General features: G+C 36.0%; 1 protein-coding gene across 1 annotated transcript in view; it reads left to right on the top strand.

Moving 5' to 3' along the window:
- Positions 1-4142: 4142 nt before the first annotated feature.
- ANGPTL5 (angiopoietin like 5) overlaps positions 4143-18320 on the top strand; it is an 18939-nt gene continuing 4761 nt past the window's right edge. The window contains exons 1-7 of the mRNA XM_006094677.2: positions 4143-4291; positions 6135-6279; positions 8349-8452; positions 9269-9362; positions 11521-11621; positions 13905-14025; positions 16946-17131. Coding sequence (XP_006094739.2) covers positions 4199-4291; positions 6135-6279; positions 8349-8452; positions 9269-9362; positions 11521-11621; positions 13905-14025; positions 16946-17131 — 844 coding nt within the window. The 5' untranslated portion in view covers positions 4143-4198. The remainder of the gene's footprint in view (positions 4292-6134; positions 6280-8348; positions 8453-9268; positions 9363-11520; positions 11622-13904; positions 14026-16945; positions 17132-18320) is intronic.

The raw sequence follows: 18320 nt of genomic DNA, 5'->3' as shown, positions 1-18320 counted from the left end.
ATGGGGCAGGGGCGGGGGGTGAGAAGTGGGAGATGAATGCTAAATCAAAACTATGGGTCCCACGGCTGGTGTTTCAGGCTACAACTCAGAGGTTTGTGGAAGGGGGTGATTTCGGAGTGGAAGGGACTTTGCAGAAGCTTTCACCTAACCTCCTGCTTCACGCTGCTATTATTTCCGTCACGGCTCTTAATAACCGCCGGGCTTGGAGTCCCCTACCTGGGCATCCTGGCGGGCCAGCTCTGGGGTGGTTAGATCACTGTGGGGTGTTAGTTCTTACTTTGACCCGAAAACTTATTCTTTCCCTTTTTTATCTATGGTCCCTGGTTCTTTCTTCCAGGACTTCATAGAGCATGCTTGCTCCCTCCTAGGGGGTATTTAAGAATTGAGGGTGAGGTCACCTGGACTACCACCCACAACTCCTGCAACAGTTCCTCAAATGATTTATTTTCTAATCCTTGGTTTCTATTGATTTTAGAGACAAAGGAAGGGAGAGGGAGAAAGGGGGGGAGAGAGAGGAGAGAGAGAGAGAGAGAGAGAGAGAGAGAGAAACATCAATGTGAGAGAGAAACATTCATCAGTTGCCTCCCTTACATGCCCCGTCCTGGGGTTGGAACCACAACCTAGGTATGTGCCCTGACCGGAATCAAACCCACAACTTTTCAGTGTATGAGACAGTGGGAAGTCACTCCAACCAACTCAGCTTCTCCTCACATGATTTTTAAATGAGATTAATTCAGTCTCCCAGGAGCCTGCGAGAGGATTGGAGGAAGTAATTAGAGAAAAATATAGGTGGAAAGAAATTTGATTTTCTGACCAAAGGTGATAAACACCTTAGTGAGTGGAGAACAACTATGAGGTTGGAGAATGGTTTCCAAGCAGCTGAAGTGGCCTGCACAGACCCGGGAGGGGAGAGGGTGGGCAGACTGAGGGGCAGACCCAGGGGCGCAGAGAGAGGTGGGCAGCAGAGAGAGGTGGTGAGGGCCTCTAAGATTGTTTGTTACCCAGCTCCCGTAGGCTGAAGGTCGCTATCCATAAATTCTTTTAAAAGGGCTTTATGATTAGATATTTGGGTAATAGAAAGATAATTTGAATTAGTTATAAACTTTATCTCTTGACAGGAAAGGCAAATATGATTGAAGCAAAAAAAAAGGATATATTAAAATCTTTATGTTTTGTCAGAAGAGATATCCATATTAAATATAATGCTTGATTCTTTCACACTCCAAAAGTGTGAAATAAAATATTTTTATTTAAATAAAAGTGTGAAATAAAATATTTTTTGTGTATTAATCCTCACCTGAGTATATATTTCCATTGATTTTTAGGGAGAGTGGAGAGAGAGGGAAAGACAGAGAGAAGCATTCATGTGATTGCCTCCTGCATGTGCCCCAACCAGGGCCAGGCCTGGGGAGGAACCTGCAACCAAGGTACGTGCCCTTGACCAGAATTGAACCCAGGATCCTTTGGTCTGCAGGCCGTGCACTATCCACTGAACCAAACTGGCTAGGACTAAAATTATTTTTTTAAATTAAGGAAACATATATTGAGCATATGCCAAGCTTTTTAGGTGCTGGGGATTCAGTGGGGAACAAAATTCCCAAGTCCCTATGCTCATGAAGCTTGCATTTTTATTTTCTCTCCCTCCAGAATAGATCATGTAGTGACAAGTGCTACGAGGAAAAATGGCATAGTGTAGGGGAATAAAGACTGATGTCAGTTCTATTTTAGGTAAAGTGTTCAGGGAAGTCCTCTGAGAAAGGGAAATTAGGGCAGAGGTCTGAATGAAGAAAGGAAGTTGTCATTCAAATATTTGAATGAAGAATATTATAGGCAAAGGATGCTGTAAGGGGAAAAGGCTTTGAAGGGCAGTGTTATTTGATGTGTTCAAAGAACAGCAACAAGACCACTGTGTTTAGAACAGAGTGAGGTAGGGGAAGTGTGTTAGTATATGAGATTGGAGAAGTGCATGGGGGATGTACTTCAGATTCATTATGCAGGAAATGAATATAAAATCCAACTTCCAATGGAGGGAATCCCATTGGAGAATTTTGAGTAGTAGGGTAATATGATAGGATTCAACCTTAAAAAATAATCATACTAGTGGCTGTGGGGAAATTTAGACTATAATCGATAAAACTAGACACAATGAGGCTGGTTTGAATGTTATAGTTGGTAAGGTGAGAGATTATGGAGACTTGGACTACACTGGTAGTTACGGGAGTGGCAAGAAGTGTTCAAAATTTTAACCTTGAGTTAATAAGAAGTGTTGATGAGTGGTTGTGGTGAGTAGGGGAAAAAAGAGTTAAATGTGACTCAGATTTGGAACTGGAGCACTGATTAAAGGGTATTGCCGAATACTAAGATAGAGAGGGATGGGCTGAGGATGGAAGAAGGAATAGGAGTTAGGTTTCAAACATGTAAAATGTGAGATGCCTATTAGACACCCAACTTTATTAACATGGTCTCGTAAAAATATGTTGTATTTACAAAATAAATTAATAATCACTTTATGTCTACAAAGCATGTTCCATAACTTAATCTAATTTGAATACTGCTATAACCTTGTGACTTATATGGTCAAACAGCCTGTGATGAACAATTTTTGAGGTTTTACTTTCATCTTGGCTGAAGCTATTTTTTCCATCTTCTGCTGAAGTATTTTTTTTTTCCTCAAGTAAGAATTTTCTGAATTTGTCTCTGGGCAAGCTGTGAAAGAACAAAGAATTTTAATGTCTACTGATTGAAGAAAATTGCTTAAGTTTTACCATCTTCATTTCAATTTCATAAGACTTCAACTAGAAATTGAAGGTTTAACATACACACTCATCTACTCCTAATGTAGTTTTCAAAAGTCATCGATATTGTCAGCAATGTTAGAATTGTAGTGTAGATCAAGTCCAATAATAATAATGACACCACCTAACATTTGAGTGCTTGTGTTTTCCATGTTCTGTGCTAAGTGCTCACATATATTAAATCATTGAATCCACACAACTGTCCCCATTCTACAAAGGAAATAATTAAGCTACAATGATATTAAGTAATTTTGCCCAAGTTTCCACAGCAAGGGAGTGGGGGAGTCAAGATTCAAACCCAGGCAATCTGGTCCTAGAGCCAGCACTCCTAACCACCCCATACTGCCTCTCTGGAGAAACTCTGAGGAAGTTTCACTAGGTGAAGAGATGAGTTGTTTAAATAATAGGTGTTGAGGAAATAAAGCCAGAGAATAGAGAATTAATTTAGGATATTGCTTCATTAGTTTATATTTGAGTGTCTATTATATACCAATCACTATGCTAGAACTATAAAAACGATGGTTTCTGCTCTGTGGTTCTCAGACTAGGAAAGGAAATGGAGAAAATAAAGCCTTGAATAGGAAGCAAGACTCAGGAAAGTTTTGCTTTGCCTCTTAATTTTAAGAGAGAGAAGACTTAGTTATATTTGCATAATGAAGAGAAGGAGGCATTGTATGGGAAAATGAAGACTTGTCACAGACATTGATCTATCAACTTTCAGAGAGTGGTAATTTTCAATAACAATAGTTCCCGTATGTTCAAAAACTTTTAAGTTTTAACAATCTAGATATAAAACATACCCATCAATTAGAGTCCTAGAAATTTGGCATTTATGAGGTTAATACAGCCATTATTGATAGCTAAATTCAGTTAGAAGCATATTTTAACTCTGAATTATCTATCTACTCTGAATGTCCTCATTGATTAAATTTCTACTTAGCATTTTGTAGAAATAGTTCCAATGTAAAACTATTTCCACACCATCACTTATTTCCACTTATCATTTTTATTCAAACTGGCTCATAATTATTGAGGTATATCTTATCAAAGGCATTTTTTTCTAATGCAAAAAAAATCTGACTCATAAAAACTAGGTGACTTTATAAATTCATGATCTAACTATTTATTGCTCATATTAAAAAGGCATGGATTTATAATGAATACCTGTAGTGAAAAAAAAGGGGGGGGGATTTATAACTTCAAATGACAGCATCTCTAGAAGCTACCTTGTTTTTTATGTGAAGGGTGCTGTTTTGAATGAGGGCATGGAAACCAGTAAGTATTGGCTTCTGTTTTTGTTGTACACTTTCCAGAAATTTTTGACTGAAGACTCTATGCACTGTAGTTCTTTCCACAGAGAGCTGACTGATATTTGAAGAAGTTTTTTTATTTCTCCAAGAAAAATGTATCTTTCCCAAGTCTCACTCTTGTTCTTTAATATATGTATTTTTATTTGTGGAGAAAATATACAAGGTAACTGTGTACATCAATCTACGGTAAGAATTTCAGCAATATTATTTTATCTACGAAAGCATGATTATATGGTTTTAAATACTTATATTAGATGTTTGAAAAGATTAATTATACCACCCAATATAATTTATGGAAAAATTAAAGTATTTATTTATAAATGTTGAAACTCTGCTTAAATGATGTTATTTGTAAATGTAGGAAACCATAAACTGAGGATTGACTCTTAACCTATTTCTTGTGAAAATATTTTATTCAAATTGCAGGCCTAGGTTAAAAACTAGCCATCAACTTTCTGATTAACTTTGATAATGAACTATCTGGTAAGTAAAAAAAAAAAGATTCACTTCACTTATAAAAACACTATTCTATAAACTTTCACATTTCCAATATAGTCTGTGAGTGGTTACCTAGGATGTTAGGAAATGTTATTTAAAATAATGTCAGAGTAATAACTTAATATAGTGTAGACAATACTATGAAGAGATGGCGATTTGAATGTTACATATTTAAATATTGGTTTATATATTTTTAAACATTATGAAATGTATTTACCACTCTATAGATACCAAATTCCGAAGTTCCAAGGTTAAGCTACAGAAATACTAATAATCCAATTCTCTAAAATACTATTTAAGAATCTCATTTAAATCTGAAAAAAATAACCTAGAATGTAGGTTTTTGAAAACATCTGGTATGTCAGTTATTATAGGAGTAGAAGAGAAGGAGCAAGAAGTTAAAAATAAATCTATGTAACAAAATGTGTTTATCATTCTCTCCATATCCAGGTCTAAGGAGGACAAAGCTTGTTATTAAAGAAATATAACTTAGCATTAAAATCGATGTAACTTCTATCAAAGAGTATTTTAACATTGAAGAAACCAGAGTACTAACAGAGTAGATATTGTTGGAATGACAGCTGCAGTTTGCTTTTTAAAATGACATCTGTTGTTAATTTTGCAAAGCAAAATTCCATGCTTTTTTTCTGTTATTATTGCTACCTTTCAAACCTGAGTATTTTACTTTTAAATCGTTAGCTTATACAATGGTGACAATTCTCTTACACATTCCTCAACCTTTACCCCTCAACATGATTCCTAATAACTGGTGGCAGAAAGTCCATTTGGCATAGAAATGTTGTAGGGAACCCTCTTAGTCCATGTTCAAGGAACTTAAAATTGCAGATTCCTAAAAGGGGGATGGCTCAGCACGGTATCACACCCCCAAATGTGCACACGTTAAAGCCACACAGCCATGGTTATAGTCCATAGACCCTAAGTGCTGTTGGCTTTCTGTACCCACGGGTTCTACATCCACAGATTCAACTAACTGTAGATAGAAAATATTTAGGGAAAGAGTTACATTGTTGCTACGTTTATCATGTAGTTAGGCCTACGATGGTTTCATCTGTTATTATTCCCTAAATAATACAGCATTACTATTTATACAGCATTTACATTAATTAGGCATTACAGGTCATCTAGATATAATTTAAAGTATGCAGGAAGATATGTATAGTTTATATGCAAATACTATGCCATTTTACATGGAGACTTGAGCAACTGTAGATTTGGATGTCAATCCCTGTGGATACCAAGGGATGACTGTAAGTCCTTTTGAAATTTGAGAAGAAAAGAGAACAAAAGTACTGAATTAACATACACTTATTATTCATGCTCCAAATCTACCCATAAGGTTTATTTATGGAAGTTTGAACTAACCAATTTATTAACATGTTTTTTTTCTAATAATCATTTTTATGTCCTTACATCTCATCTTTTCCCTTTAGTCTTTTTATTTATTGTGCAATTAGACCATATAACGTGCTTCATATATTTTTTTCTTATTTCTGTTTTTTTTATTATAAAGGATTCTCCAGTAGTTAACATTGTAGAAAATGTATCTCATATAAAAGATGAAAGTAAGAGAAATGATACTGTTTATAAGGAAGAATGTGAGGAATCATGTGATATTAAAATTAAAATTACACGAGAAGAAAAACATTTCATGTGTAGTAAGTATTACAAATAACCATAATTATAAAGGTATATGATTTTATTATTTCTAGGGTGGACATGGGAAAAATATGCCTTAGCTTTTGTTTGGGCTATTTTATATATGTCCTGATTATCCTAGGCTGGTAGTTTTATGTGTTTGACACAAAGTGCTGCTTAGTAAATATTTGGTAAATGAAGAAATCCTTCTTCTATATAGCCCCTTGGCATCAAGACACCACAGGAAGAAGAGGCAAGCCAGAGGGCACTGATAGCAGTATTATCTGTGTTGTTAATTCCATTTGCGATAGTAGGAAATTTCACCTTAGCTTTATGGGGGTGGGTCAGAGGGGGGGAGGGGGGAGAAGGGGATTCATTCATACTGAATAACTGTTACAAAAGGTGTAATACAAATTTACAACAATTTATTTAACAAAGCATAACACGTTTTAAAATCTCAATTTTTGTTTGGAACTTATTTAGTAACAATGCAGTAATTGTCATGGTCTATTAAATGTACAGAGGGGTGGAGTGAAGAAGGGGAATCCGAAGTGGAAGAGGTGATGATTTGATCCAGCTCTTACAGGGCCGTAATTCCTTGGTCAGAAAGTATGAAAAACTCACTTTAATGCGCTTAATTCAATGTGTAACACAGGTGACTCAGGCTTCTCAAACCAGGGAGTGGAGCTTTCTGTCCATTAAGAACAAAATAACCAGCAGACAAAATAGAAGCAGACTCATAGATAAAGAACACACTGACAGCTGTCAAAGGGAAGAGGGGTTGGGTGAAAAAGATGAAGGGATTAAGCAAAAAAAAACAAAACACACACACACACACACACACCCCCCCAAATATCCCCCCCCCCAAACGCCCAAAAAACTCATAGATACAGACAATAGTATAATGATTACCGGAGGGAAAGAGGGGTGGGAGGAGGTAGAAGAGGGTATTTGGGGGGAGGGGGGTAATGGTGATGGAAGGAGACTTGACTGAACACACAATACAATATACAGATAACGTATTATAGAATTGTACACCTAAAATCTATATAATTTTAATCAATATCATCCCAATACATTCGATTAAAAAAGTTTTTTCAAAAAAAAAGACAGATGTCTAAAATTAGGAAGACTCTAATAGAAAATAAGAGAATGAAAAAAAAAGAGAGATGAAGGCTGGGTGAGGTAGATTTCAAAATATCAAGAATTATTAATGTTACTCTACTGCTAGAGTGAAAGGAACATAGAAACAAAACAAATTTTTAAAGAATAATGTATGCAGTAATGTGTGGTTCCTTTTGTTATAAAGGACATCTTCAGTATAATTGGAGAAAACTTGCATGAGGTCTGAGCTATACATGACAGTCAATGTTTATTTCGTGGTTTTGATGGTTGTGTTGTAGAGAATGCCCTTTTGTAAGAAATACACAGCAAAATATCCAGGGATATCATGGCGGGATGCTCTCAAATAATTTAGGGAAAAGTTCTTTGTACTCTTCTTGCAACTATTCTATCAGCAAGCTTATTTAAAAATGGAAACATTTTAAAAAGGAAAATATATAGTGAAAACTCAGTCAGAAACCAACCAACCCAAATCTGTGACCAAGAGTTATGATGTGTGTATATGTATGTGTGTTTGCAATTTGTTTATATAAAAATGTAGCATTATTATAAAAAAATTAAAAGAAAGGTTTTAATATTAAATTTCATGATAGGGGATTATTGCCTTTTACTTTCTCATGTAGGAAGAATCAATGAGTCTTGGACCTCCTGCTTCTATACCCCTCGTCTTCTAAAGTGAGAACTGATATTCAGAATGTTGTCTCTCAATTATATCAGATTAAATTATTTGGGGGGTAATCTAAATTATTAGGAAACATAACTTCATTAAGAAGTGTTAAAACAGCTGCATTCTTGGTTCATCCTGAGTTATACAAAAAATACACTAACTAGAATATGCAATTCTGAGTATTTACAGATATTGTAGTTTACATATTTGTCCAAAATTATGTGAAATTTATTATTTTTCATTGTAATTAGTTTCTATAACAGTCTAATCTTTAGAAAACACTTTTTATTATGATTTAAGGAAATTTGCAAAGTTCTATTATTTCTTACACACGAAGTACCAAAAAACTACTAAGAAATATAATGGATGAGCAGCAAGCTTCCTTGGATTACTTATCTAATCAGGTATGAATTTTTGGTATCATGTTGTTATTGTATTTGCAGAAGGACACAGTTATCTAGAAGTACAATCATTTACTTTTCTGAATGCATTTATGTCCAGACATCTATTTAGTGTCTCCTATATTGGAAGCACCATCGTAAGCCTCAGGCAAACAGAAAGTAACAACAAATGACCTTTACTTAAGGGTAACACAGTCCAGAAGAGCAGAATTATGTACTGAAAATGTTTTGAATGCTGTCAGAATGACACAAAGGTATCCAAGATCCAAGATATGATAACCTTTCTAGATGAATAGATGCTTCAAAGGTCACAAAGGGTGGGTAAGAGGGTAGGGCATGGTATTCTCAGAATACTCGGACATTGGTGCAGTGATGTAGTGGCTGTTGAGTTAAGGATGTAAAAGAAACACTGAATTAAATCATACCACACCAACAAGTCACCCAAATGTCTGAGCAGCGAAATCACATGGTTAGATTGGCAGCTGGTGTGCAGGATGACTTCAGAAGGAGTAGAGGAAGGGAAGAGAGACTCCAGATAGGGAACTACAACAGTGGTTCAAGCAAGATATCAAGAACAGATTTGCAAGAGCAGTCAAATGCAGAAATAGGCAGATAAAAGCAAGGGCAGTTGCTACTTAGCTATGCCTTTTCTGCTTTTTTTTTTTTTTTAATACAGTAAAGGATTCAAAGTAGAAATATGGCCAATATATGTGTTTCAGAGATGGATTTATAAGAAGCTTAGAGATATTCGTTATAGAATTCAGCTAAAGGAAGTTTGTCCAAATATAAATTTGCTTCAATGTGTGCGTATGTGTTTAGGTTAATGAGCTCATGAATCGAGTTCTCCTTTTGACCTCTGAAGTGTTTAGAAAACAGCTGGATCCTTTTCCTCACAGACCAGTTCAGTCACATGGTGAGAACTTTGGCATTTCAACCTTTTCATATTTCTCTTTTATTGCTTAAAATTTTCCTGGACAGGTTGGGGCGTTTAGAAGTTTTGTTTCAACAATACAGCTCACTATTATCTAACAGACTGTAGGAGTAATATTTGCCATTAAACAAATTTCAACCCACACTATGTGTACTTTCCTAAATTGGGAAACTTTTCTGACATTTTGAAAGCCATGGCTGTATACAGATATTCTGAATCTGTTGAAAATAGTATAGTTTTATGTAATTGAATTCTGGGCTCCCTTTTATATTTTATTATAATTAATCTTTAGCTAGAAGAAAAGAATTTTCAGAGTTCCCTCCACCTATAAAAGTATTTTTGACATTTTTGGAACATTTCAAATTGGGACTTAAAATTTGAAAAGAAAAAGAAAAAAGACAGAAATAAACCAGGATTTAGCATTTTTTGTACTAAAAATATATAGTAATTCCTGGAAGATGGGGTTTCTAAGAAAAAATGCCTATAAATCTTACATTTATAGATTAATATAAAAAAGTCCAAGTAGATGAATATTATTGAGGGCCTAGTAGTGTATGATCTTTCTTTTTTCCTTACAAAGGGAAGAGAATAAACAGCTACTTAGAATCTACGATGTGTCAGGGATTAACATATGTTAACAGGGATAACATTTTCTCATGTTATTTTGTTATTTTTTTTCACTTTATTGTATCTCATTTATTTCCCATAACCATCCAAGAGGTAGATAGTGTTACATGGTGGCGAGGAGCATGGAGTGTAATGTCAGACTGCTTTCTTCAGATCTCACTCACTGTTTTCTTAATATCAGTATCCTAATCTGTAAACTGACAATACCTACCTCATGTGGTTGTTGTGAGGATTAAGTGAGTATATATATGCAAAGCTCTTAAAATATTGCCAGACGTGTGGTAAGACAATATAAGGGTTTGCTGTGATGGTGATTATCATTAGATGAGGAATATGCAGCCCAGAAAAATCTAAGTAAAAATGTTCACACTTATATGGATGGTGATGTCAAAGAAGATATTCCAATCCAGATCAGTCTTTCACTGGAAACTTCTATCATATCTTTGAGCAGACATTTATTATAAGAATGTCTCAGTAATTCAGAACAAAGGCAACAAATCAATATCTCCTGGAAATGAAGGGAAAAGCAAACAATTTTATGGCTAATTTTTTTGTAGATGACCTCTTTTGAGCATTTACTGTGTACTGTGCTACGTGCTTTACATAAAGCCTTAGGATGTAGATCATCAGGCTAACACTACAAAGTAGATATTATTATAATTATTATAATTATATTGCACATGGAGCAAAGAGGTTAAGTAACTTAGCGAATGTTCTCGATTAGTAAGGAGAGGAACTAGGACTCTAACCCAGGCTCTTGGCTCTGGAGTCCTAAGCTTTCATGTGTTTGTTTTTCTGGGTAATTGACACTTGTGAGGGTTGAATTTATTTTATTAGATTTATAAAAGGTAATACAGAATAAAGTATCGTAGAGTAAAATGTAATATCCATATCTACATAAATACAGTATGTTTACAATTCCCTGGCAATTGTAGAATGCTTTGGGGAGGGTGGTTACAGGGTGCTACAATTCTGTTGTCAACAGAGCAGGCTTCAAGCATAACTTCTTCTTGGTGAAGAAAGTGATTTTCCCCTTCTCTCCCTTTGCTGCTTGTAATAGTGGTCCTCAATACATCAAAGTTTCTGAAGTTTTGAATATAGTAGTCAAAGGTATGCTAATAGTAGTTAATCTACATAATTCCTTTGGGTTTTCTCCTCCCTGTAGATAAGCCTAGATTCCTAAAAAGGCATTATTTATTGGGCAAGAGAATGTATAATTATAAAATATATTAAATAAATGTTGATCTCAAATGAAACTTTTAAACAGTAGCGAATATTAATAACTAACAGTGATGTTATGTTTATTATAGCATACATTCTTTAATCCCAGTCTTTCCATGTGTTTTCTCTTTATTTCTAAAATTGAGATCATTTTTCATTTCTAAGAGTTAAAATCATCATATCCTTAGTGGAATTTGTAATCATTTCAAAGCACTGTTAATTCTCTACAGTAAAGTTATTATCTTAAATGTACACTTGAAAATATCCTAAATAACTAATTTTACTTTTCTAGGTTTAGATTGTACTGATATTAAAGATACTGTTGGCTCTGTCACCAAAACACCAAGTGGTTTATACATAATCTATCCAGAAGGATCTAGCTACCCATTTGAGGTAAAGTTTTCCCTTATATGAAATAGGATAAATATCCAACCACATTAATTAATGTTAATATTTAATTATTTTAATACTTAACATATCTCTTGAAAAATTTTAAATAAGTTATTATAAGTTCTAGTTTCAAATTTTGTTTTTTAAAAGTTCTTTGCCCAAACCACAAACGTGTAAAGGGACTACAGAGTCTTTCACTTTTCTCTCTGAGTTTTCATGGTTATACTTTTCAAAGTAAATCCTTTTGGTTCAAAATCTTTTTAAAAAATATATATTTTTATTGCCCTAACCCGTTTGGCTCAGTGGATAGAGCTTCAGCCTGCAGACTGAAGGGTCTCAGGTTCAATCCCGGTCAAAGGCATGTACCTTGGTTGCGGGCACATCCCCAGTAGGGAGTGTGCAGGAGGCAGCTGGTCGATGTTTCTCTCTCATTGATGTTTCTAACTCTCTATCCCTCCCTTCCTCTCTGTAAAAAGTCAATTAAATATATTTTTAAAATATTTTTATTGATTTTAGAGAGGAAGGGAGAGAAAGATAGAAACATCAAAGGTGAGAGAGTATCATTGGTTGGCTGCCCCCTGAATGCCCACACTGGGATTGAGCCTGCAGCCTGGGCATGTGCCCTGACCAGGAATTGAACTGTGATCACCTGATTCATAGGTTGACACTCAACCACTTGCTATGCTAGCTGGGCTGGTGCAGGATCTTATATTATCTTTACAGTAAGCAGATTGTGCAATATAAATACTTACTTGCTTTAATTAGCTTATAAATATTAGAAAATAATGGTGTGCTTTGCCTTAGAGCTCACTAAAAATACTTTTGATTTCCTTTCCTGCATATAGTTATAATTTTTTTTGAATGACAAGTGCTTTTATGTGATTGTATGAGTTAATAATTTAAAAAAACATTAAAGTGAGACATTGAAAAGCTGACTCATTTATAAATTGAATAAAATAAATCATTGATGTCTATTCTCAGTAGTTCTATAGTGGGATTTCTAGAAGAAATTTCTACCAGAAATTCTGTATATTTATATATATTATATGTATAATTTTTCTGATACTTCTTTATGCATAAGAGAGTTTATTAGAGTGGTATCACACCTTGTTGATAGTCTTTATTGCACCAATAAAATAATTTTTTTTCTAAGTAGATACCAGCAATGTCTTTTCTTAGAATTGCTAACATTATTCTTTGACACCTATTCACAAGCTGTCAAAAGATTAGGAACTAGGCGGGAAATAATTGTTAAATTATTTAATTCAAAAATGGGTCAGAGCCGATGTGGAAAGGGAAGGCTTCTCATTTTTGAAGAGCGGGACGCACAATTACCGCTTTTGTGGGAGAGCGTTTGTTCCCTAGCTTCCTCCATGCCTCCGCTCTCTATGCAGCAGAAAGTTTCTAATGGGGAGGATTGCTCTGATCCCCGCCATGTCACTGCTATGGGCTCCCTACCATTGTCCTCTTAGGGCAGTGGTTCTCAACCTTGGCTGCACATTACAATCACCTGGGAATCTTTTTAAAATCCTGATTTCTGGGCCTCATCCTCCGGAAATTCTGTTTCTTTGTTACTAATGTTGTGGCCCCACCCCATAACAAAGAAACAGAATTTCCGGAGGATGAGGCCCAGAAATCAGGATTTTAAAAAGATTCCCAGGTGATTCTAATGTGCAGCCAAGGTTGAGAACCACTGTTTTAGGGGCATTTCACACAGTGCCAAAAGATACACCTATGAGTGCCTGCTGAGAGGGGACACAACACAGATCACACCTCTGTGCCTGAAAACTGCAGCCTGCACACAGCCCGCCCAGGCTTTTGGAGAAAAGAACAATCAAAGACAGGTACACGGAAATATTTAACACTGTATTTTAAAAAATCAACATTTTCATTCAAAGGAAAAATTAATTTGTCAAGAAATACATCACTCTACCACATCTTATTGGTACTCTTATTACTCCACTGAAAAATATTTAGAGTTAAGGGATAAGAGAATAACCTTAAAATGCTACAAACACCTATATGTTAAAAAAAAATGATGGATACAGGAACACATAGAAATGACATTTAAATGTCTACAAAGAATTTAGTTTATCATAAAACAACTTATAGTTAACGGAAGTATAGTCTCTGCATCAGTAAATTGAATATATTAATATACTATTGCATTGAAACTTTCAGTGAAAGCATCGTCTCTTTCTCTAGGCTTAAGGGTGAAGTACGAGTTTTATATAAAAGGATGAAAGTCATAGTATGTTATTTTTGTCTTTTCTGGGTCTATTTTAGGTAATGTGTGACATGGATTACAGAGGAGGTGGATGGACTGTGATACAGAAAAGGATTGATGGGAGAATTGATTTCCAAAGGTTGTGGTGTGATTATCTGGATGGATTTGGTGACCTTTTAGGTCAAATTATATTTATTTTTCCTTTATCTTTTTTTCTTCTTTTTGGTATTACACCTATAGACTGTCTCTTGGTCAAATTGTTAGTAAGAAAATAGTAAATGCTTGTGAATATAAAAATATGACTAAATCATTCTCTCTTAATATGACAAATTATTTAAAACTAGAGGCCCAGTGCATGGATTCATGCACGGTGGTGGGGCGGGGGGGAGGGGCTCTCTCAGCCTGGCCTGCAGGGAGTGGGCCAAAACTGGCTCTCCGACAACTCCCGAGGGGTCCCGGATTGTAAGAGGGTGATTCTGGGGTGACACACCCAGGAATTGGGCTCCCTCCTCTGTTCTCCCAATATTATGTCTCACTTCTTTCATCTCACTTTACCCTAAGTTTGGTGGTCACTGACGACTTGTGGGCATTTAGCTGCAAAATGCGATTATTTAGCAAACAGGATTTACTTAGCCTGGAATCTAGTTGGCCTAGGGCAGGACTCTGCCAATGTCAGGCTCCCGCCCAGGCCCTTCTGCCCAGGTGGAGTCCTGTGGCAGCAGGAACCTCCTTCTTCCCACCTGAGCTGCTCCTTCGCCTCCTTCCCTCCCTGGAGGTTGCCTGCTGGCGCTGCTGTCCGCCCAGAAGGAGGGAAGCTGTGGCCAGTTTCCCAGATGAGAGTGGTAGTGGGAAAATTTGCTGCCTCCACTGGAAATCGATATTAAGTGGGTGGGCCGGCACAGGCGTTAGATGTCAGCGCCACAGCCGGTAGGTCCTGCACATCTCGACATTTAGCTAATTGAGTAAAAAAGTTTCCGTAAGGGCCAGACCCATGACCTCTGCAATGGGCTAGAGGCCTGGTGGGAAGCCAGACCCAAAGTGGGGAGCCAATGGGCTAGAGGCCTGGTGATGGATTCATGCACCAGTGGGGTCCCTTGGCCAGGCCTGCAGGGATCAGACCAATACCGGCTCTCTGACATCCCCCGAGGGGTCCTGGATTGCGAGAGGGCGATTCTCGGGTGCTGCACCCTGGAATCGGGCTCCCTCCTCTCTGGTTCCAGGTGTGTCACCTGAGAACCACAGCTGCCAAGTCACCGCAGCTCAGCAGCTCCTGCATTGAGCGTCTGACCCCTGATGGTCAGTGCATGTCATAGCTACCGGTTGGCCGGTTGGCTGGTTGGCCAGTCGCTTAGGCTTTTATATATATAGATAAGTAGGTCTTTAGTTGGAATTTGAAAATCTTTAATTTTAGATACCTGTTGAAATATGATTTGTGTGAAAATTCTAAATTGGGTATTTATTAAGTTCTGGCAGGTGCTCAACAACTATTTGTAGAACTAAAAATGAATGGACATGGTTTTCATAAACCTTGAAATTTTTCAGATGTGTGTTGTGTCTATACAAGTAAATTAAATGGAGAATTTAGGTATGTGGCTGTAAAAATCCGAGTAATGTGAACTGGGAGTAGTGTTTTATAAAAATATCAATTAAAATCACTATATTCAAAATCTGAAAAATGTAAACCTTAGGTTGATTGTAAAATCTGTTTACATTATTGCCACACAACAGCATAACTTTTGCTGGTAAATAGAAATATCAGTATTTCTGAATACTGTAGATTTTACATTGGTTGGAATGTTTGCAGGTGATTTTGATCATTTTTATGTTAGTTTAAGTTACTGTTGTTATAATTTAAATTGTTAGCATCCCATAATAATATCATCCAAGGATTTAGCACTGAATGCCAGTGATTTTAGGAGGGACATGAAATGTAATAAAATGTTATGTATAAGGCCAAATATCTGCCATGGAGTGTAGTTAACATACTGGTATTAGCTCAGCATTAACCTTTACGTTTCCAGTGAGTGTTTCTTCCTGAATTCAGCCTTTGAATTTTCATCTTCCTCACATTATGCTTGTTTCGTTGGGGAAATTATATGAGTTTTGACAAAATGGTCTTCAGGCTGATTTATTTCACACAAACAGACTGCTTTATACTTCATATATATTTTAAACAACTTGTGATTAAGTTAAATATATTCAGTCTTAAATTTGGGATGATGGTAGAGGGGAGAGATTGCAGGGGATTTAAAATGGACAGTCCTAGATTTGAGACACTGCACAGGCCCTTGAGGACCCATTTTATTTCCTGTATTTCTTTATTACTTCCTGTACACCCTTTCTTCCCTTACTTCTTCAGGATAATTTTAAATTCCAAGTGGGTATGTAGCTAAAATACCCCTGTTAGCCCTGGAGAGGGACTTAGAATCTTAGCTATAGTTTTAAGAGCTTGAATGCTGTCATACTGTCCCCCAACTCTCTGAAGTTTATTTTGACTAGACCCTTACTTCCTTCAGTAGATCTACAATTGTCTTGGAAATATTGACCCTAAATCTGGGGATACTCCAATGTTATTACATTATGTTTCCATTTGTAGGTAATTCACAAGCTGCATTATAACAAAGAAATATTTGTTCACAAAGCATTATTCTCAAAGACAGAAAAAAAAATTATTTCAACTGAGCATTATCAGGGAACGTCTCATTAAAAGGTGCCGATTTGGAGATTAGACCTCTTATATTTACCAGTACACATTATTTGTTATTTGCTATAACATTTCAACTGGCTTTTTATTGACATGTTTTAAGGTAAAACTTGACTTTTTACTTCATTAACCTTTAAATGAATTTTTGAATTTAATTTGGGGAAATAAAACGGAGTCTAGTTATCCACAGTCTAGCGAAGTAGAAGTGGGAGTTTTTTCCCCTCCGAATTAGGAAATCACTGATAATTTGAGTGAGATCCATCCAGCCCCTCCAATGATTTATGTGAGCCATTTCAGAGTTATTGAAATATTAAATAACACCAAACACTCAATGATAAAGGGTTATTCCAATTTGTATTAAAATATATTTTAAAAAGCTGTGTTTTTATTTTACAGGCGAATTTTGGCTAGGTCTAAAAAAGATTTTCTACATAGTAAATCAGAAAAATACCAGTTTTATGCTGCATGTGGCATTGGAATCTGAAGATGATACATTGGCTTATGCTTCGTATGATAATTTTTGGCTAGAGGATGAAACAAGATTTTTTAAAATGCACATAGGACAGTATTCAGGAAATGCTGGTAAGTTTTTTATTCCTAAAATTATCCAGAGGATTTAAATATAACTGACTCAGAATTAGGTGAAGATAAAAGGAATGCATTTCTCTTGGTATATGACACATAACTGGTAAGAGGAAAAATTAGGAATGAGAAAAACTGGCCAGGTCTTGAGCTTTGAAACTGCTATGATGATTGTACCACGTGTATTTCGCAGTGCTTTATACTCTTTGAAACAATTTGCCACATGTAATCTCTCTTGATTCTTTAGATAGAGAGCCTGTGGGTTAGGCTTGGAAAATATTATTTACATTTTTGTGTCCAGAGAGGCTGGCATTTAGAAGTCATAAATGTTAGAGCTGATCTTCACTCTTCTCACTCTACAGGTGAAAAAGAAAAACGGAAAGATTAAGTGACTTGCCCAAGATTCCCAGCTCATCACATCTGAGCAAGGGCAAGAACTCAGGTTGATAGAATAATTAGTTTAGTGTTTTTTCACTATATGTTGGCACACCTACTCATTTACAAATAAACTTAATTTGTTAGAACTTCAAAGTACTTTCTGTTAAATTTGTATTGTTTATAAATTTATGTTAAAATTTTAAATTTGAGTTAAGAAATATGAAATTTAACTCTTTGTTGCTCATCATGGTACTCATTCATTATGTATTTTTAGTGTTAGAAATCCAAAAAGAAATGATATATATTCCCAAGTCTTTAAGTGATCAAAATATAGAGGGGTAGATAAATAAAACTGAAACAGAATACTGATAATGTTGTGGCAGAATGCACGGGAGACTGATCAGCCAGCACTCTGAGGGAGGAAAGTTTAACTTTTATTTCACAGATCTGCTGGTCCAGGGGAATTCCGGATCCAAAGCCAGAACTGAACTCGTGGGGAGTCACTGATATCTATATCTATATCTATATCTATATCTATATCTATATCTATATCTATATCTATATCTATATCTATATCTATCTATATCATCTATCTATCATCTATCTCTCTATATCTATCTATCTATCTATCTATCTATCTATCTATCTATCTATCTATTCCTGTGGCGGCCCCTGAGGGTCCCCGCCTCCGCCCAAGTCAGCTGTGGCAGGGCCCTGGGGTTAGGCTCTGCAGCTCTGCCCAAGTCAGTCAGAGTGGGAAAGTAAGACTAGTTTTAACCAGATACTGAACTAGGTTTCAAGCCCCCCCCCC

The sequence above is a fragment of the Myotis lucifugus genome, unplaced genomic scaffold, assembly GCF_000147115.1.
Source record: "Myotis lucifugus unplaced genomic scaffold, Myoluc2.0 scaffold_139, whole genome shotgun sequence".
In the NCBI taxonomy this organism is placed as follows: domain Eukaryota; kingdom Metazoa; phylum Chordata; class Mammalia; order Chiroptera; family Vespertilionidae; genus Myotis; species Myotis lucifugus.
This window is presented reverse-complemented; position numbering and strand designations above follow the sequence as displayed.